This window comes from Schistocerca cancellata, chromosome 7 (assembly GCF_023864275.1).
Source record: "Schistocerca cancellata isolate TAMUIC-IGC-003103 chromosome 7, iqSchCanc2.1, whole genome shotgun sequence".
Classification (NCBI taxonomy): Eukaryota; Metazoa; Arthropoda; class Insecta; order Orthoptera; family Acrididae; genus Schistocerca; species Schistocerca cancellata.
This window is the reverse complement of record NC_064632.1, coordinates 290,151,942-290,173,535: the sequence shown is the minus strand read 5'-3', so window position 1 is coordinate 290,173,535 and position 21,594 is coordinate 290,151,942. Positions and strand designations below refer to the sequence as shown.

General features: G+C 40.7%; 1 protein-coding gene and 1 pseudogene across 1 annotated transcript in view; one reads left to right on the top strand and one right to left on the bottom strand.

Moving 5' to 3' along the window:
• The window catches only part of LOC126092249 (dipeptidase 1-like), a 310,126-nt gene that overhangs the window by 206,786 nt on the left and 81,746 nt on the right, over nt 1-21,594 (bottom strand). Inside the window, exon 4 of the mRNA XM_049907759.1 lies at nt 4,906-5,038. Within this exon, the coding sequence (XP_049763716.1) occupies nt 4,906-5,038 (133 nt within the window). The remainder of the gene's footprint in view (nt 1-4,905; nt 5,039-21,594) is intronic.
• LOC126093549 (5S ribosomal RNA) lies at nt 10,510-10,627 on the top strand (annotated as a pseudogene).

The window sequence follows — 21,594 nt, the reverse complement described above, 5'->3', positions numbered from 1 at the left end:
GTATACGACACCATACATTCCAGTGACTCACGTTGCAGTAACGTTGATATTTCATCTGTCGCGTCTTTCTCACCCTGTGAAATTCCTTGGATTCCTTTCTCACGAAATGTTAACTTCGGAAACTGTTGCTGTAGATATAATGCAATAACACTGTTGTGAGTCACTCGTCGACTAAGTAGTACAACTGCGCTCCGTGGCCCCATGTTGTGCTCACCATTGGATACCTCCAGTGTCGCCCCCTGCTGCCATTAGCAGCCGATACTGTGGTTGCGTGATAGACAATATGTGGGGCGTCTAACGCCGAAACATGATTGGCATTTTGCGACCTCGCACTCAAGGGATTCCTTGTGTTTGAAATTCCATCAGACAAATATCCAGTACTACTTTTTAAAATGTCAAGATTCTATGTTAAATAATAAAGATGAAATTCTCAATTGGCATCGTATGATTTCGAGGATAATTGGAAAGCACAAGTGTTTCACTACTTTATTTCCTACTTTTAGAATAATTATGCCATAAAACATTTGACAGTTTTTATTTCTTTCGGTTTCATGTTTCTTTCTTCTTCTTATTCGCGGATGGATCACTTAGGACCACGTGTAATCAACATTTGTTGGCCTTCCTTTTCGCCCAGTATTCATTCATAAACAACGAATGGGCTAGCTTTCTTTGAGTAGACCACGTATGTCGGTTAGTTTATCTCTCTTCTTCCGCAAAACCCCGTGTGTTTGTGATTTTTCTGATTTCATTTCTATCAAATAGATTTGGCGAACCTAATTCTCCCAGGTCTTTTTCCTTGTGTTTGTACTAGTTCAGTCTTGTAGTTTTGTTCTTTAAAAATGTATGGATTTTGTGCGGTAACCTGTTTGAGCCCATTCTTTCTAAATGCCCCATGAACTGGATTCTTCTCATGCGTATTGTGTCTGTTATTTTGGAGATATTTTTATATATTTCTGCATTGGATTTTGGATAATGCACACCATCTTTAGTTCTTGGTCCTAGGATTTTCCTCGTTATTTTACGTTCTTTCACTTTTAATTCCTCTTTTAGTGTTCTGTGTTGAAGGTTTAGTGTCTCAGATGCGTAGAGAGCTTCGGGTTTAATTACTGTTGTGTAGTGTCGTATTTTGCAGTTCCACGAGAGACTCTTTTTGTTGTAAATGTTTTTTGTTAACTGAAACGCCGTCTCCATTTTCTGGACTCTTGATCTGACAGATTTATTTCATTACAATTTTCTGCAATCCATTCACCTAAATATTTAAAGTCTTTTACTCGTGAGATGTAGTTATTACCAATTTTGAGATCACACGAAGGTGCATCTTTGATGTCAGTCATAAATTTTGTGTTTTCAAATGACGGTGTGAACATTTATTAGTGAATTTTCTTTTTTCTGGAATGACATCTAGGGTGAATTTTGTTGGGTAATGGTTGGAATCTAGGTCTAGTCCATTAAGGATTTTAAGTTTCATGAGTTCTACTGTATTTGCGCGGGAGATCATTACATGATCCAACTGATATTCACCTAGTAATGGATTAGGTGAGATCCAAGTTTTCGTTTTCGAGGCTCTTTTCTTGAAAAATGTTGATTTGAAAAATAGGTCGTGGTTTTTGCAAATTTCAATGAGTCGCATGCCATTCCGGTTGGTCTGTGTATGCCCTGACCATTTATCTACCCAATATCGATATTTCTTTTCTTTACTGATTTGTGCATGGAAATCGCCCATAAGGATTTTGACATTATTATTTGGGATTTTTTGGAGAATATTATCTAATTGGTTCCAGAATTCTTCTACTTCTTTTACTTTGTTTTTGTTAGTGATATTAGTTGGTGCATGTGCGTTGATTAGGGTGTATATCTTATTAGCTGATTTTATTTTCATCGTGGAGAGCCGACACGAGTAAGATTTGAAAGTCGTGACTGAATCATGTATTGATGTATCTACTATAAATCCAGTTCCAAATTCTGGACAATTTGCAATGGCTCGTTTTCTAGGTTTTCCTTTGTATATCCTGTATCCTACTGAATCAAAAGGATTTTCATCTGTATATCGTGATTCCAGAAATGCAATAATTTTGATTTTACGTTCTCTGGATTTGTCCAGGATGTTTTTTAGTTTTCCCATTTTTAAGAGAGAATTTAGATTAAATGTCATTAGCCAAATCATAGATTTTGGTTTCATTTTGTTATTACGGGGTTTTGAGGTACTCCGATTTACCTCCATGCACAATTCTGTGGTCTCCCCGGAATCCGATTAGACCACTTGCGGTTTTTCAACCGTGGGATTTGACCCAGTGGGGTAATTTGTCTCTGAAGGTGCTGTATCCATGTTGATTTATTTGGACTGGGTTTGTGACTGAAATTGAGATTCAGTCTGGTTAAGCTCAGAGTTCCACTTCTGAGTTTCATGTTTCTTTATTTTTTTATTTTATTTTATTTTATTTTACTTTTTTTGCAGAATGCATGAAATATATTTAAATATCGATTGATGTTCTAATATCGTGAAGAGGGTATACTGTACCGCAAAAGATCGCAGAAATGTTTCACTGTACAGGTATGCTGTGACTGAACTATTCGACATTTCCTTTATATAACTAGCAGCAGCTGTTCGTGAAAAGTTCCAGTTTTTACTCAAATCACTAACTTCCTCTAATTTACTCTGATTACGTTCAAGTAATTTAAGTTTTTGCAAAACTAGGTCTTCACTTGTCAAATTGATACCCCATTTGTTCATTTGCCATTCTTCCTTTGGCTATGAAAATTCGGAGAAAAATCCGTTCCGTAGTTTCTAACGAGTCTTATTTTCACTCCATTCAAACATTTGATCGAGTGATTCCTGTTGTCGGGGGTGGAATGAGTTAGTTGCTGTTCCTAAGCAGCTGGAAATCACCCTGACTGTTGTCGAGCTGTTATGAATGGGCGTGTGGAAGCCACCGAGAGATATGTACTTAACAGAGATAAAAGTACTATCCTCATCTGTCTTCTCTTTAGGAGATACAGGCACTATGACCTTTCATCGAGTTTACTCTGAGTAGCGTGTAGTGGTAGGTTCCTTTAGAGAGGAGGAACCAGGGATAACTACGTGTTCTGCAACCTTTCCCCTAAATAACAAGACTGAGTTGCTGTCTGCCACTGAAACTGAAACTGAGATATTGTGTTACATTTCCCCTGTTGGGAAGCTTATTGTGCCCCATGTCAAAGGGAAGAAAATGCAAGACGGCAGGAGTGTATTAATCATCACGGATTGGATATGGCGAATTTCACGATATTCCACACATTTTCTATTGGCGACGACTCTGGTGAGCTGGTGGGATAGGGCAAAAGGCTGACATCCTTTGACACCAAGAAGGCACGTGTTTTTACTGAAACATGTGGTCGTGCGTTGTCTTGCTGAAAACAGCGTCTGGAGTGTTGTGAAGAAAGGGTATGGTCACGGGTCGCAGGATGTCATTCACGTAGATCACACTGTTCACAGTGCTCTGGACACAGACAAGCTGTGATTTATGGTTGTACCCAAAACAGTGCCACACCATAAGGCCTTGAGTTGGTGCGTTACGTCTTATACGCACGAGGTCTCTGTGACGTCCTTTCCTCTGACTGTGGTGAACCAAACTACGGCCATCATTTTCAAACTAAAAGAACCTGGATTCGTCCGAAAGCATTATATGATGCCACCCCAGTGACGTCGTTCCATACACCATTGCCGTCTAGCATGTTCCTGCGCTTATAGGTAGGCGGAGAAGTGGACGATGCTAACGTATTCCATCCCGTAATAAACACCGACGGACTTTCACCAATGGTAGTGTACGATGTGTTGCACTGTTGCACCTGAGCCGCGGAGGACGCAGATCGCTCCTGAAATGCCACTCGGATGAGGTGTTGATCTTCTCGGGGGCGGGGGGGGGGGGGGGGGAGGGGTGCGTCCTGGCCCATCTCGTCGTGTTCTACGGCCTTCCGTGAACTATTCTGCACACACCCGTTGCACTGCCGAAACACTTCGCCCTTTTTCAAACTCACTAATTTGACAGTACGGTAAGCGCATACGCCTGCGAGGCATCCTGCACATCAGCTCAAGTCACATCCATTACCTTTGGTTTATAGCGACAACGAGAGCCGCAGGCACATTTTCCCAGTAGGTTGTGTTGCAACGCGATGTCGATGTCGATCTTGAATCCTAGCGCCAACATAGTTCAAATGCTAAACATTTCTGCTGAACGTACTAATATGCGTGCCCAGTGAATATGAACGTCCTGTCTCTAGTTGTTCAAAATGTTATTTTTTTCTTCTGAACATGAGCGTACAACCAGTCTACACAGGAGATCACTCACAAAACTTTCGTGGGGCGCATTATAGAATAGCCGCACGGGATTAGCCGAGCGGTCTTAGGCGCTGCAGTCATGGACTGTGAGGCTGGTCCCGGCGGAGGTTCGAGTCCTCCCTCGGGCAGGGGTGTGTGTGTTTGTCCTTAGGATACTTTAGGTTAAGTAGTGTGTGAGCTTAGGGACTGATGACCTTAGCAGTTAAGTCTCATAATATTTCACACACAGTACAGTACGCATTGTAGAATATCATCCATTTCAGATTCGACTAATAGAGAATACTGAATGAGTACAAAGAAGAGCAGGTTAGTTCGACCCACGGAAGAGTCTCACTGATACCGTGAGAAATCTGAACGAGCAGACGTTTGAAGATAGACACCAACGGGAAGAGTGACGCCTTAGACTGTGGTATACTCTGCCATACACTTTGCAACTGTTTACGGAGAAATGTAGAATACAAAAAGGATTACTGAATTTCTAATCAGAAAAGACGTGTCTGCTACAATGTCACTGTGTGATCCTGTTTCAAGCGTCCAGTGACCACTGTGCGCAAATAACTTCGAAGAGATAAGATGAACCGTAAACTTACCATCGGCAGTGTACACCAGCTGCATGTCTTTCGGGTACATATCCACGAAGCGTTTGATGACGTCCACCTGCTGCATAGTCATCTCCACGGCGTCCTTGTACTGGGAGGAACACGGCACATACGCAACCCAGAACTGCAAATATCAAAATCATAGGTATGTCGGCAGGCATTGTCTAATTCATCCTGCGATGATACGTCTGCGAGATGGCAAGAAGCTTAAGTGAAACAAGTTAAACATATGCTTTTGTGTTTTGTTCTTATTTCTCGAGTCAGAATCATATATACAAAACAAGGACAATAAAAAACATATAGCTATAATAATAGTCAATAAACAAATACAAACTGGAAAAAGTGTTAATTCATATTAAATTTTTCATGAGGAATACTCGATCACTGTACGTTCATTCGTCCATTGTACTACTTTAGTTTCGAAATGTTGATTTTAACTTGTATTATTTCTGTTATAACTGCTTTCCTTAGGCTTTCAAATTTTATCTGTTACATTTTTCGCTATTGTTGAAAGACATCTGCACAAGAGGCTCACGTCAGTAGGAAAGTGAAGTTTTGTCTAATATTTCTTTTTTGCTTTACTTGTTTAGGAACATGACAAATACCCACAGATTTGTTGAGCAGACTTTTGATGATATGGAATATCGTTGCCTAATTCTTCCTTCAATTCTGCATTTCTCACCATGTAGATGAAATCTAATGAAAACTATACCATTAATTGATGCATCCTTCCATATACCAACGTACGTTGAATCAATACATTGTTCCTCTTGGGCAGTTAATATACTTTTTACTGAGGCGGAGTCAAAAGCTTTCCAAAATTTATGAATCCCTGTTAAATGGTAACTGGTACTCGTTTTTTCCATTCTAAAACCTATTGTAGAAATTGCTTGTGGTTTGTTGTACTGTATAAATTTATAAATCCAATTTGTTCCTTTGCTTGATGAAAACTTAACATTTTGTCACGGTTGGCAGTGCCTCTGGTGAATATCATGTATCTTATGGAGTGAAATCGAATAGGTGTATAATTTTTTTTTTTTTTTTTTTTTTTTTTTGCAAGCCTCCTTTCTTGGGAAGGAGAATAATTACAGAAAAGTCTGTGAGTAATTTTGCAAGCTCCTTGTGCACTGCATTTCCTCCAGTTTTAATTATTGCTATTGAGAACCCATTACATCCTTGTACTTGAAAAAACTTTCAAAAGGCAAGATAGCTTAAACATTTCTTTATTTACAAACAATCGATTTCGACAGACTTTTCTGCGTCTTCAGATCTTCAACACCTTTCGTTATAAAATGCATACATATCGACATGGCACATGACGCCCAGATGTGGCGTGCAGGTCCATTTCAAAATGAACACATTTTACAACAAAAAGTGTTGAAGACCTCAAAGTGGCACCACAGTCCATCGAAACCAGTTGTTTGTAAATAAAGAAATATATAAGCGATCTTCACTTTAGAAAGTTTTACCAAGTAAAACAGATCGCTCCTTCTGATCTCTCAACATGAGAAAATTCTAAGAAATATCCTTATGCTCATCTTTTCTTTACAACATTAATGAATGCGTATTCCTCATTTGATACAACTTCCATTATTTTCTTATTTTCATTGTTCTCTATCTGTATTTCTGTACAAACATCTAGAAAAGCTTGTGTAATTTTCCCTCCATTGTTAATTAATGTGTCATATACTGTTTTAACTGATGAAATATGATGTCTACTGTTTTGTTCCATTTTTTCGCCTTGTTTCTATTTCTATTTGTTTTTCTTATCAATTTGTCATTGTTATGTCTTCATAAAAACGTTTAGAAAATTTTTGGTTAATCCAACATCGTTTCAATTTTCTTTCATAGAGTCCTTTTTCAGTTGACATTTTCTTTGCGTAGGTTCTCTTAACACTTGTGATGTCTCTTTCATTTGCTTACATATCTTTATGTATTAAGTGCCCCTTTTGTGTATGTCAGAATAGACTTCATTTTATAAGATGCTAAACTTGTAGTTGAACTCGGTCTATTATATTTTGTGATGTAATTAGTCTGATCTGCTAGTTAATCTCATACAATAAACTAATTACATTCTATTCAAAATGGTTGTTGTCTAGAGAAGGAGTACATGTTGTTATTTATGTAGTTGGAGTATATTATTTTTGCTTTTTAGTTCTCTGATAAGTTGTCAATTTGTTATAGTCGAGGAGTAGTCTTAGACATCTAACTATAACCATGAAAAAATAAAATTAAATAAATAAGTTTTTGTTTGTTTGCTGGCATGCTTCTGTAGAAATTTAGTTATTTATTTTCGTCTTTGTAAATGTCTACAGTCCTAGTGTTCACTGAAATTCCTGCATCATACTACCACTGCACACTGCTAAATGAACTAAAACAACACAGCACAAACCATCTCTGTTTCGTCAATAGGCCTCGTCATTTTATTTTGGATCCTCTTGCAACAGACTATAGTACTGTGGCACAGGGATTTCATTGTGTAGCAGGACTGCAAATATGTACTTAGAAAAATATGACTGATTGACTACTTTTTGTAGGTGTTAATTATAACTTTATGATTAAACTTTGTATGAAAGTTAAACAAAAGCAGTACTTTTTGTCATAAGCTCTCATTCTTAGGAACATTAATTCAAAACCATAAATTAGAATTACAATTTTGTTTTAAGTCGGTAGAAATTACAAATTCTATATGTGAATAAGGAGGTTTCAGGCAACGTTGACAACATGCACTCGAAAAGCACATATAAATATGTTTGTAATGTGCTGACAGACTATTTACAGGACATATACTTCTTTATTAATATATCGAAACGGGGCATTGCTAGGGAACCAGACAGTTTTGTTTTAATGTGGATTTTTATTTGGCTATGTAAAGCAATGATTCTTGCGAAAATATACTTCTATTAAATATGTACCTCAGTAAATTTTATTACTTTGGTATTTGTTGCATTTTATTAAAATTATACAGTTTTTAGTAAAAAAGGATTGGAATACTGCCTGAGACAAGAACACTAGTCAAACTAATTTTTACAAACTTGAATACTGCGTATTCGTAACTTTTAAAGCCTACTAGTCAACGTAGAAGAAATAAAAATAAAGTACTTGCTACCTTTAAAAGTGTTGTTATGTTAATTAGGTGTGATATTGCGTAAAAGCCCAATTTAAATGTATACTGTGTAGATATGATTACTTAAGCACACACTTTATACAGTAGCGAGTTAGTCAAGTTATGAGTCAATTGTATGTGAGAACACTAAAACATGTATAAATGTTATGTACGTATCTGAAGTTTTTGTGATGAAATTGATGTGGGATACTGAAGATGATGATAATATGTGTCATAAACTGAAATAGATAAAATTACATATTGCCTAGTGCAGTTATCTGCAGTCAAATCTGTATTTAGCAACCTTATAATGTACTTCATGAGCTTTGCACCATTTAACGAAGGAATAAAATACTGATTCGAAACTGTACCAAAATCTAACATCTTCAAGAATCAACAAAAGAAATAACTTAATTTTTGTATGGAACAATGCAGAGATAAATCGTAATATAATGAGCTTTTATAATAAATTCCATACCTGTGGCAGATCTATAGACTACGATTAACTCATGTTGATGATATGCACTGTAACTATGGAAGGAGATAGTTCATCTCCTTATATCATCTCCCATCTTCTATCATCACACACATAAGACATTAATATTCTTCTTCTCTGACCTTAGGTCAGACAGATAATGTATATACTAAAATATTTGATGTACAGAACCGTTCTGTGGTAAGGTAATCTACGGTTCTAAGATCTAAACGGAACTATTGACTATGGGGTTTTTCTGTTCGCGTATTTAGCGTCTGCAGTTCGTTGAGCTGGCAAATACCAGACAGAAAAGTAATATATCTTTTTTGTTTCATGGTTTCCAATGATTTCTGTGATCTAAAGTTGATTCAGACGAACATTCTAATATTTGTTCAATTGAAAAAAAGAGGCATTGTACATTGCTCAGTTGGGGAATGATTGGGCCCCATTCCGTCAGAGAGGGAGAGCCCACGGGCGCACACGCTTTCTAGGGCCTAAAGCCTCAACTGTTCACTTCTTGTGATATATCTATATCAGACCCTTCACGCCAGTTTTGTGAAATGTTAATGCTTCTCCCCAATAATTGGTCATGTCTATAGGTGAAGCTTAACTCAGCGCCTGCTTTACGAGACTATTATTGTGCCAGTTTCATATTAAAGTTTCCATGATAAGAACCATGATATGTTACACATTTATTTGTTTGATTTCGTCCTAGCCACGTGGTCTCGTAATGTATCACTCTCTGAACTTCCGCCTGGGAATGTAGTAAATGTCTTAAGTCAGTCGTTGTGTAGTATCCACCCTTTCACTAAACTTCCAGTACCTACAGCTAAATGCGTCATGAATTTTCTGGCCGTAAATTAGCCTTGCTTTGTCTATGTGAAATAATGCATGTGTTAAGTAACGTATGAAATTACAACTGCCTTGTTCTTACTGCGAATTCTCATAATAAACATTCGGATATTCTATTTAACGAGTTTTTTCCTAAAATGTGTCCAGTTTTACTGTGGCTCTTACTAATCTACGACCACATGAATTTCTGAAATTGTTTAATATCGCCACATCTTGCATAATTTTCTTGTTGTTTGTTAATAGAGAGACGAGTACATTTTTCCTTCCATTTACTTTTTGTAAGTTCATTTTCTCCTTTCTTAAGAAGGATGAACATGTTTTTCCTCTCAGGAAAATTATAATTATCGATTTGTTGCAAATGGTGGCTGAGTTTGTTGTTTCAACTGTTGTAATGAGAGATAATAAGAAATTAAGAAGACTTAATGAAACGTGGATAGAAGATATTACAAAAGAGAGGGGACGTAGATATGTAACAGATGAGACCATAATACGTGACGAACGATTTCTAAGGCTACGGTCAAACGAATGGAATGCTTTTGCAGTGGACGACGTACCGCAGTGTGACATAGAGTCTTACAGCCATGCAGCCAGCTGTGGGACAGAATATGGAGAGTTAAATATCGATTCACCTGTTCTGATCCTAGAAAAGTTGTTTATCTAAAAGAATCAAAGCTACATACATCTCTGTAGTTAGTTTCTCAGTACAACATTATTTTTAATGTAAAATTTTAAATCCCACTTTTTTGGGATTGCAATATCTTCTCTGATATGCTGTCTTTCTCATGCACTTATGAAGAAAGATTAGACAGAAAATGTGATTCGCGTCTTATGGCCTCACATCAAATCTTGATAATGAATTGACTCTCTTTTCTTTACTGATCGTAGTTATTATCATACAACGAAATTTCGAAAAGTGTACAGTTAAAATATAGCCACTAACCAGTTTATGTTTGCCCCATCTTAAGTCATATATATTTTGTTTAAAAACGCAGCTAACATATAAACTGGAAGGAGAGTCATACATCTTATCAGTGTCAAGTTGATAGGTGACATATTTTGACAAATCGCCAGTCTGAGAGTATGGCTGCACACTATGCTCAGCTGTGCCTAATATTTCTTTTTCATATGTGGCTTAATAAATCACAGTCACATTCTAAACTAGGCCAACGTCCTTGCCGCAGTGGTAACACCGGTTCCCGTCAGATCATCGAAGTTAAGCGCTGTCGGGCTGGGCTAGCACTTGGATGGGTGACCATCCGGTCTGCTGAGTGCTGTTGGTAAGCGGGGTGCACTCAGCCCTTGTGAGGCAAACTGAGGAGCTACTTGACTGATAAGTAGCGGCTCTGATCTCGGAAAGTGACATACGGCCGGGAGAGCGGTGTGCTGACCACATGCCCCTCCATATCCGCATCCCGTGACGCCTATGGGCTGAGGATGACACAACGGCCCGTCGGTAACCTCATGGGTAGTTCGGAAGGAGCTTTTTTCCTAAGTTAACGTTGTGTGAAGCGTTATTTTAATTTTGAAACTAAAGATAGAAATTCGCAGATGCAGTGACAGATTTACCTTTCTACTGTATGCTGTGTTCTGCGTAATTATGTATGTAAGAGAAATGGTCAACAACCTGAGGACATACATACTATGCAACCATTTCAATCTGGCACTAACTTGGGTGAAAGAAGAAGATGTGCGTCAGCATTAAGAAACACTGATGCAATGACTAATTGTTTTGTAAATGAGGCTGGTGATGATCGTTTACAGGGGCGCGAAATCTGAGGATTTACATCAGGCAGAATATGAGCTTTCATATCCATTTCCCTTTATATGAACTACTTAGTTAATCTGGAAAAGTGCTTACTGTATGTCGTGTGTTTAATGTTCTATATTTATCGATCCAAGTATCAGACTTTCCAGGACCGTAATTGTCCAAGGCGACTATATGACTTACTTGGTATGTTGCATGGGAATTGATGTGTTGGCGTTTCTTCATGAAACGAGTGTTCTCCGTTACACCTTGTAGAAAATAATACTGGGTACTGTTGCCTGCTGCTTGGTTATTTACTGCATTTATTGTACATATGCACAATAAAGTAATTAATAGATACCATATTTATTTTTATACCTACAATGAGCATATTAGACGTGTTTCCGTGTATCCAACCATCGATGCAACGCACCGAGAACGCTTCAGAAATCACATCATTGCAAATTTTGATATATATTTGACCTGCTTTGTTCTTGACCGCATGTTTAAAAATATCTTTATCAGATTTCATTATAATTGTAAATAGATTGTGTCAGAAAGAGCAAGAACTAACGTGTAAACAATAGGAAAGGAGTAAGAGTTGCTATAAACTTGTCACTGTTGACGATTCTCTGAATAAAACGTGTAAAGCATTTGAAGAAACTAAATCGCTAATTCCGACGTCCTGTAACCCAGAGTATTATTAGAATAATGTATAGATGAAAAGATATACTTACGAATAGACATTCTGTCTCTTCTTGAACATTCAGCGAAATCTAGAAATAATTCACTGCAAATGCCGTGGCATTCTTGTCTAATACATGGAGATTCTCTACCTCCGTTATTTAAGTTTCTGTGTCAATTTTACGTATATCTAGAGAACACATTGTGGAAGATATTTGTAGATACAAATGCAGAACGGATAACTCGACACTGCCTCGTGGTTCACCAAGTCGCTACGGGTGATGCGGCTGGAATTCGCCGAAATTCCGTAGCCGTGAACGTTCTGGCCACTGCTGTATCTACTACGTGCGTCGTAACAGATATTTCGCTCGTGTGAACCCAGCCCAACGGTGGCTGCTACTTCTGTCGCTGATGCCAATGATGATTATGTGTAAATGGTTTGGCCGTAGCTTTGACTAGATCTTGGGCGATGCGTGTAACTTGTAAACGAGTGCGGTATGCCTGCTGTCAGATCATTTATTAAAAACAACGAGCAGTCTACAGCCCAATATGTGCAAGCTGGATTTGAACCTCTTGACTACTCACCGACGGTTGAATGATATGCCAGCATCCAGATTCTATGTGTGACCTATGGACGGTCTTTCATCGGGCACCGGGCAGTCTAAGGTAAAATGATGGGTTCTGTAGGCCACACTCGTATTGGACGCTGATCCGAAAAATGGTTCAAATGGCTCTGAGCACTATGGGACTTAACATCTGAGGTCATCAGTCCCCTAGAACTTAGAACTACTTAAACCTAACTAACCTAAGGACATCACACATATCCATGCCCGAGGCAGGATTCGAACCTGCGACCGTAGCGGTTTCGCGGTTCCAGACTGTAGCGCCTACAGCCGCTCGGCCACACTGGTCGGCTAAGATGATCCGAAAAGCAACTCAGTTTTTCTCTGGAAAAGCTTATTGGCCATTTCACCTTCTGACACTTCTGTAGGCAAGATTCGAAAGTTATAGCTCGCATGATGGCTTATCAGCAATCGTTCTTGCAGTCCACCACCCACGACTGTAACAGGAAAGGGCGGAAACGACAGCAGTACACAAGGTACTAGACATCACACGTCATAAGGTGGTGTACACTTAGATGTAGATGGAACATCGCCAGCCGGTGTAGCCGAGCGGTTCTAGGCGCTCCAGTCTGGAACAGCGCGACCGCTACGGTCGCAGGTTCGAATCCTGCCTCGGGCATGGATGTTTGTGATGTCTTTCGGTTAGTTACGTTTTAGTAGTTCTAGGGGCTGATGACCTCAGATGTTAAGTCCCATAGTGCTCAGAGCAATTTAAAATTTTTATTTATTTATTTTTGTTATTTTTTTTTAGGTGGAACATCACGGAGGGAAGTCCTGAATTAGGGTCCAAAACAAGGATGGAAATAGGCGGAAACGATGGGCGTAAGCTTTGTGAAGACAAAACAGCTGAACAGCTGGACGTCTAATTTCCATATGTAAGAGGACAACGACTAAGAGCCATACTTACCCTCCATTCTACGGAGCTTAAAGTTACAAAGTGCAGAGGTCACATGACCAAAGCTAACTCGGACAGATGGATCTAACACTTGAGTGACCTTTACTTGTTGCTCGTTAGAAGAAACTCTCGCTTCGGACAAAGTGAAAAAGGAAAAGCCGGGGGTTTTCCGCACACACAGAGCGGAGACGGCTCAGTGGTCCCTCGCGCTGAGCTGGGCCGTGCGGACGGATTCGTGGCCTCGGCGGATGTTTTATGTATCTGCCGGCACTCTGCCGGCAGGCATTACTGGGATCCCGGCCGCAGCCATGACTTATTTATCAAAGACGCATTTGCTCCCCCTTATCTTTGCCCGACTTGCGCACGTCGCCTTGTTAGCGCGGCCGCCGGAGGAAGAGGAAAATGAATGCTCAACTCAAGTCTTTTTTCGCGGATCCGCGGAGCGTGCCTGATGGTGGCTGCGGGGTGGCGGGCCGAAACGTCTCGTCCGGAGCGCCTCGCGCTGTCGGCTGACTTGTCCGCCCCGGCCAGCACGAGCCTCGCCCACTTTGCATCTCATATTCACGCGCCGCAGGCTCGCTTTCTGGAATAAAAGCGCCGCAGAGTACATCTCCCACTTCGTCGGCAGTTCAATGAAGCAATTTCTTGCATTCAGATATACGCTTCGCGTGTTAAAGGCCTATTTTGTAATTCGTTATTGAGTTTCCCGTACCAATGCAAATGCAGTGCTGTGTATAAACTCGCTGGGCAAAATAATAGTTAGTTCCTTAAGAGGCCATTTGGTCCTCCACCACTGATCTTCGTCGTGGCAGTGAAATGATATTGTGGCGCCTCTTTTCTTAAATTTAAGAGATTATATATACTAAGATGGTATCTGTTCTTTCGGACATGTCGGAAAGAACAGATACCATCGGTGACCATGCAGCTCGTTGGAATGAAATTAACACCCTTAGCTGCTTACAGGCGTTGACATACGTCAACGGGGACAGACGAAAATGTGTGCCCCGACCGGGACTCGAACGCGGGATCTCCTGCTTACATGGCAGACGCTCTATCCATCTGATCCATTGAGGACACAGAGAACAGCGCGACTGCATGGATTTCTCTCTGGCGCGCCTCCCGCGAAACCCACATTCTCAACATATTGTCCTCGTAGTGCCCCCGCCCATTATATTCATTACTCGCGGCGCGTTGCCGATTCCCGTAAGAGTTTGGACAATGTTTGTGCATTCGCACAGAAGAAGAAGATGCTCAAATGGTCGGTGAGCCTTAACTATATATATACTAATATGGCATCCGTTCTTTCGGACATTTTCATCTGTCCACGTTGGCGTATGTCAACGTCTGTAAGCAGCTAAGGGTGTCCATTTCATTGAGATTTTGTGTAGTTTTTATGATTTCTTAGTTACTTATAGAATAGTTTGTTCAAGTACAGTGGCTAAGATTATGTAAGAGCAAGAAGAAACTAAATCGTTGAGTCAATAAAAACTACGCCAAAACGTCACGAGATCCGTCCGCTATGGTCGAGCGGTTCTAGGCGCTTCAGTCCGGAACCACGCTACTGCTACGGTCGCAGGTTCGAATCCCGCCTCGGGCATGGATCTGTGTGTTGTCCTAGGGGACTGATGACATCAGCTGTTAAGTCTCTTGGTGCTTAGAGCCATTTGAACCATTTGAACGTGACGAGAATGTTTTTTCACAATTGATATATAAGTGACGAAAGAATGTAGACTCTTTCATTAGAATTCGCATTCTCATTCGTATCGGGTTCCTTTGTGATTTGATTCTGACTACTGTTCATTACCGCATTAATGTAGTTGTATGTTGAAAATATAATATGAAAGCAAAATGTTATTCAAAGTCGTGTGTATTATGTATGCATACCCGGTCACAACTTAATTTCAGAAATATTTTGAGACAGATGACCTATGTTAAACACGATGTTTTTATGGGGTAGATTTCAGTCGACTTCGCCGGCTCTTAATCGTATCGTATACCTGAAAAAACAGTCTGCACTTTTAGACATTACGTTCAAGAATTTCGGTGGTTTTCCTGATAGGCGGCTCGGTCAATTATTTTTAGTGATCTTATTCAAATGTCACAAGCCGGAATCACAGAGATCTTTGGCGTGGTGTGGACATAGTTTGTGAAAGGCACTACAATGTTTATCGCATTAGCATTTTATATGAACGCAAATTTTCATGATAACAATTTATGAACTGAAGATATAGCACGATAGTATTCCAGCTACGCGTAGGATTTCATTGTTATAGCTAAGTAAACGAATCATAATCTCCCACCACGAACATTTTTTAAGCGTGAGTAGTAAAATTAAAAAAAATTAAGAAAAAATATTTTTTATTTAGAGTATTAATGTGCCATTTAGCTGAATGGAATCTGCGGATGGGTCATCGTGGAGGCGTGACAGTGTGATGTCGTCAGTCACACGTCCACATCGCCACCTGAGAGATCGATCCGCCAGATGCGATTCTCTCGATAAACGGGACAGAAGAACGGCTGTGTTAGCCAAAGAGTACACAGCCAGTCGCAGTACTTTTGCTCGCCGCGAGGCGCCGCTAGGCCACTTCATGTGTAGCAGGAGTGTAGTGCAGTTGTGCCAGTCTATAGTTCGTAGCCGCGCTAGGTGGTCAACCTGCGCCGATATTAGTCAGTCATCGTCTGTAGTTCAGTCATTGCTGCCATCAAGTCTTTGTAGCCCAGTTCCAAGTTAGTCTTCAAATTCACCGGATTCGACATTCAAGATTATGAGAGATTAATTCGTCACTGCAAGATTTGTGACTTGTAAATTATGTCTTTCTACAGACGCTTAATCTAGTGGCGTCTTCTATAATTGTCAACCAACAGATCACGGACTACAGCAAAGTTAAGTAATAAATACTTCCTTATTTTGCACGCCTGCTAATTAATTGTTTTCCTGTTGTAGATACCAAGCAGTCTTGGCATAGTAGAGCCCACGTTTCCATCTCCTTGGCTACCCATATTTGCTACCTCATGTTGATGCACTCGGTTATGGTGGAACATCGAGAGCCATCAGACAGAAAACAACTATCTTGTTTAGAATGTCCCGACCACACAGTCAATAATGTTGTACGACTCGGTTTTGTATTGATGCAGACCGACTAATGTGCCTACAAGGAAAGTAATCCTGCGTTAAGAACAGTTGTTGTGAAAAAATACTATCCTACAGGAACGGGAGACGAGTTTAAAACCCGACAGATAATTCTCCTCTTTGTGGTTCAAATGGCTCTGAGCACTATGGGACTTAAACATCTATGGTCATCAGTCCCCTAAAACTTAGAACTGCTTAAACCGAACTAACCTAAGGACATCACAGAACACCCAGTCATCACGAGGCAGAGAAAATCCCTGACCCCTCCGGGAATCGAACCCGGGCGCGGGAAGCGAGTACGCTACCGCACGACCACGAGCTGCGGACTGCTCTTTGTGAATGTAGGTCCTGCTCACACAGTTTATGAGCAAATATTGCGGAGAGAACGGTATGAAATGAACATTTGGAATCTGGTCCTCGTAAAGTTTCAATACTTCGAAGGACCAAACTACGATGAGACTGGTCAATATCCATCTGGATACTTGTAATGTGGACCGACAAGCAACTAGTTTGGCTATTATAGAATGATGCAAGACGTCGAGTGCACCGATAGTATTTTTTTTCCTTTTCGATTCATCAGCCATATGACTGGTTTGATGCGCTCGCCACGAATTCCTTTTTTGCGTCAACCTCCTGATTTCTGAACAGTACTCGCTCGCCTGTTCCTCAATAATTTGTTGGATTTTCTCCAATCTCTGTCTTTCCTTACAGTTTTTACACTGTACAGCTCCCTCTAGCACCAAAGGTATTATTACCAGGTATCTCAACACATGCGCTAGAACAGTTCATGATTTCCATACCATCATCCCCCGCCCCGCCCCCCCCCCCCCCCCATGAACCATGGATCTTGCCGTTGGTGGGGAGGCTTGCGTGCCTCAGCGATACAGATAGCCGTACCATAGGTGCAACCACAAGGGAGGGGTATCTGTTGAGAGGCCAGAAAATTTGTGGTTTCTGAAGAGAGGCAGCAGCCTTTTCAGAAGTTGCAGGGGCAACAGTGTGGATGATTGACTGATCTGGCCTTGTAACACTAACCAAAACGGCCTTGCTGTGCTGGTACTGCGAACGGCTGAAAGCAAGGGGAAACTACAGCCGTAATTTTTCCCGAGGGCATACAGCTTTACTGTATTGTTAAATGATGATGGCGTCCTCTTGGGTAAAATTTTCCGGAGGTAAAATAGTCCCCCATTCGGATCTCCGGGCGGGGACTACTCAGGAGGACGTCGTTATCAGGAGAAAGATTCCGTAGAAATATTGGAACACGCCAGGCAATACTGACCCTACGACTTATCTCAGAAGATAGATTAAGGAAAGGCAAACCTCCGTTTCTAGCATTTGTAGATTTAGAGAAAGCTTTTGACAATGTTGACTGGAATACTCTCTTTCAAATTCTAAAGGTGGCAGGGGTAAAATACAGGGAGCGAAAGGCTATTTACAATTTGTACAGAAAGCAGATGGCAGTTATAAGAGTCGAGGGGCATGAGAGGGAAGCAGCGGTTGGGAAGGGAGTGAGACAGGGTTGCAACATCTCCCCAATGTTATTCAATCTGTATATTGAGCAAGCAGTAAAGGAAACCAAAGAAAAATTCGGAGTAGGTATTAAGATCCATGGAGAAGAAATAAAAACTTCGAGGTTTGACGATGACATTGTAATTCTGTCAGAGACAGCAAAGGACTTGGAAGAGCAGTTGAACGGAATGGACAGTGCCTTGGAAGGAGGATATAAGATGAACATCAACAAAAGCAAAACGAGGATAATGGAATGTAGTCGAATTAAGTCGGGTAATGCTTAGGGAATTAGATTAGGAAATGAGACACTTAAAGTAGTAGATGAGTTTTGCTATTTGGGGAGCAAAATAACTGATGATGGTCGAAGTAGAGAGGATATAGATTGACAGTGGGAAGAGAAGCGTTTCTGAAGAAGAGAAATTTGTTAACATGGAGTATAGATTTAAGTGTGAGGAAGTCGTTTCTGAAAGTATTTGTATGGAGTATAGCCATGTATGGAAGTGAAACATGGACAATAAATAGTTTAGACAAGAAGAGAATAGAAGCGTTGGAAATATGGTGTTACAGAAGAATGCTGAAGATTAGATGGGTAGATCACATAACTAATGAGGAGGTACTGAACAGAATTGGGGAGAAGAGGAGCTTGTGGCACAACTTGACTAGAACAAGGGATCGGTTTGTAGGACATGTTCTGAGGCATCAAGGAATCACTAATTTAGTATTAGAGGGCAGCGTGGAGCGCAAAAATCGTAGAGGGAGACCAAGAGATGAATACACTTAGCAGATTCAGAAAGATGTACGTTGCAGTAGGGATTTCGAGATGAAGAATCTTGCCCAGGATAGAGTAGCATGGAGAGTTGCATCAAACCAGTCTCAGGACTGAAGACCACAACAACAACATGTTTCATTCCACGCCGTTCTGTGAAGTTCCTCGTCATTCGTTATCAGTACACCTAATTTTCAACGGCCTTCCATAGGAAAACAACTCAAACGCCTCGATTCTCTTCTTTTTGAGTTTTCCCACAGTCTGTGATTCGCTGCCATGTAATGCTGTGCTCCAAACGTACATTCTCTGATGTTGGAAACTAGGAGACCTCGAAGCTGGTGTATAAATAGGACTGACTCCCTCTCCCACTGCTGATGTCATTTATTGTATTTTGCGTTTACGTTTGCTGATGTGACAAACATTCTTTTGCACTTCAAAGTCGGCAGCGAAATAGGCACACCCTGACGGTCACCAAGGAGGGTCTCTTCCCTGACTTCAAAATCTGTTACAGACTGAATCCCTATGTATGACACAGTGTCTCACCCAACAAATACGCTACAGTCCCTTCTATTTTCAACTGCAATGTGTCCCCTAGTTAACTGATAACACGTACATCCACTGAGTCCCAATTTTTTCCGGTAGTAGGAGCACCAGACAACCTACCTACAGTGGAAAAACTGTAGATAATCCAAGCGGAACCGTTCACGGTCTTTTTTGCGAACATAATCCCGATCATCCTATGTAGTACACCAATGACATGACGCAAGAATTAAATTTTAATTATTGGTATCATGCTGCAAGAGAGTCTGCGAAAACTAAACTAGCGAGAGCCCAATGTTTTATTTGAATTATTCGTGATATCTGTCTAAATCCCTGGTGGAACAATAGTGGAATAGCGTCTGAATCACTCCTTAGAGAAGGGAGGTGAACTAAACGCCACTTCGCTGACCATCTTGTTGCCCTGAGCAGATCACAGAACATTATGCAATTCCGCTTCACTAAACTTAGTGTAGGACAGCCAACATAAACTTTTGATACCAAAGAAATGCTTAAATTAAAATAATTATTTTTATTAGTCAAATATGAACAAGGTTTATAGTGCCACTCGAAATGCAACACTTAAAATCCAAATTTAGCAGGGATTTACATATTATCTTATGACCACAGTCCTGAATAGAGTTGATTTATATTGTTAATAACTAACTGAGTAACTGCGCTGCAGTTCTATTAGTCCTTCCCCTCCATCCCCTCTCACTGTCCATCTCCTCGTCCTCTCTCTCTCCCCACCTCCTTCTCCCCTCCACCGTGTATATCTTCCACCCCAACTCTCTGTCCTTCTCCCTCTCTCCATCTCTTCTCTCCCCCTCTTTTCGTCCATTGCTCCTCCTTCTCTCTTTGTTCATCTGGTCTTTCCCCATCTGTCATCTCCTCCTCCTTCCTCTAAGTCCATCTCCTCCTGTTGTCTCTATCTCCTCCTTACTCCCTCGCCCCTTCTCTGACCATCTCCTCATCCTCGCCTGTCTGTCCATATATTCCTCTCTCACTCATTCCTTTCTCTGTACACATCTTCTTCCCCATCTCTCTCTGTCCATCACCCAATATTTTTCTCTGTCAATTTCCTCCTCTTCATCTCTTTCTCCACCTCCTCTTCTTCCATTTTCCTGTTCATTTCCTTCTTCCTCTCTCTCTGTCCATCTCCTCCTACCACATATCTGCGTCCATCTCCCACATCTCTGTCCATCTCTTCCTCCGCCTTTCCTTCTCCTCGTTATCACTCACACTCCAATAAAAGGGCGCTGATTCTTACCTTCACAGTACTTCCTTACAGACTGTAAGTAGGTATAAAGTTTGGTTGAAATCGATCTGGGGCCTTAGAAGGAGCTTTCTATCTGCAGTTTTGACCACATAGGCAGAGGTCGCATACATTCAACACATATTTAATATACATTTCAGACATACTTGTACATGTACTGTATTTCACCTCCATCGTTATCAGATTCCATCCTGCAGTTTAGTTTTCACGTAGCTTGTTGTTTATGGCTTCATTTCTCCTGAACTATATGTGGCACAACGATATAATTTTGCGGAATACATTCAGTTGCATATGTGAACACTATTAGGAAATTGCGTTGCGAATATAATTATTAGTACAAAAGTAAGGAATGAAAAGGTCATACCTGATGCTGAAGGGGGTGTGAGCGAGAAAAAGTATCTTATGGGTTTGAAATAACGTGTAACGTTTGTTGCAAGTCACCAAATGCTTTCATTCTCAAATAATTGATGAACCTAGTCCTTTTACTTGCGCGTCGTACGCTTCGCGCTTTTTTACTCCCACCCCTTTTAGATGTAGCTGATTCTTACCACCACACTGGTACCGCGCAGGATTAGCCGAACGGTCTTAGGCACTGAAGTCATGGACTGTGCGGCTGGTCCCGGAGGAGGTTCGAGTCCTCCTTCGAGCATGGGTATGTGTGTTTGTCCTTAGGATAATTTAGGTTAAGTAGTGTTAAGCTTATGGACTGATGACCTTAGCAGTTAAGTCCCATAAGATTTCACACACATTTGAACATTTTTGAACCACACTGGTTGTTTCAAAACTGTAAGTAAAGTGTGTACCGAGTTTGGCTGAAATTTAGAAGCAGATGTGGAACAAACATACATACACTTTCTCAATATGCATGGATTCTAAAGTAGTTTGAGCTCCTCTGTTTTTCCACTGAAAATCTAAATTTATTAACTAGCCTTCCTATGTGGCCTTCATCCTCCAATATCTGGTAAAGAATATTGTGCCATGATGGACATGGAACCGATCAACATGCATTTGCCTCTGGCGCTGCCGAGCAAAGCAACTGGGCAATAAAAGGGATGCTGTTGTCCTTCCTTAGCCCAGGTGGCC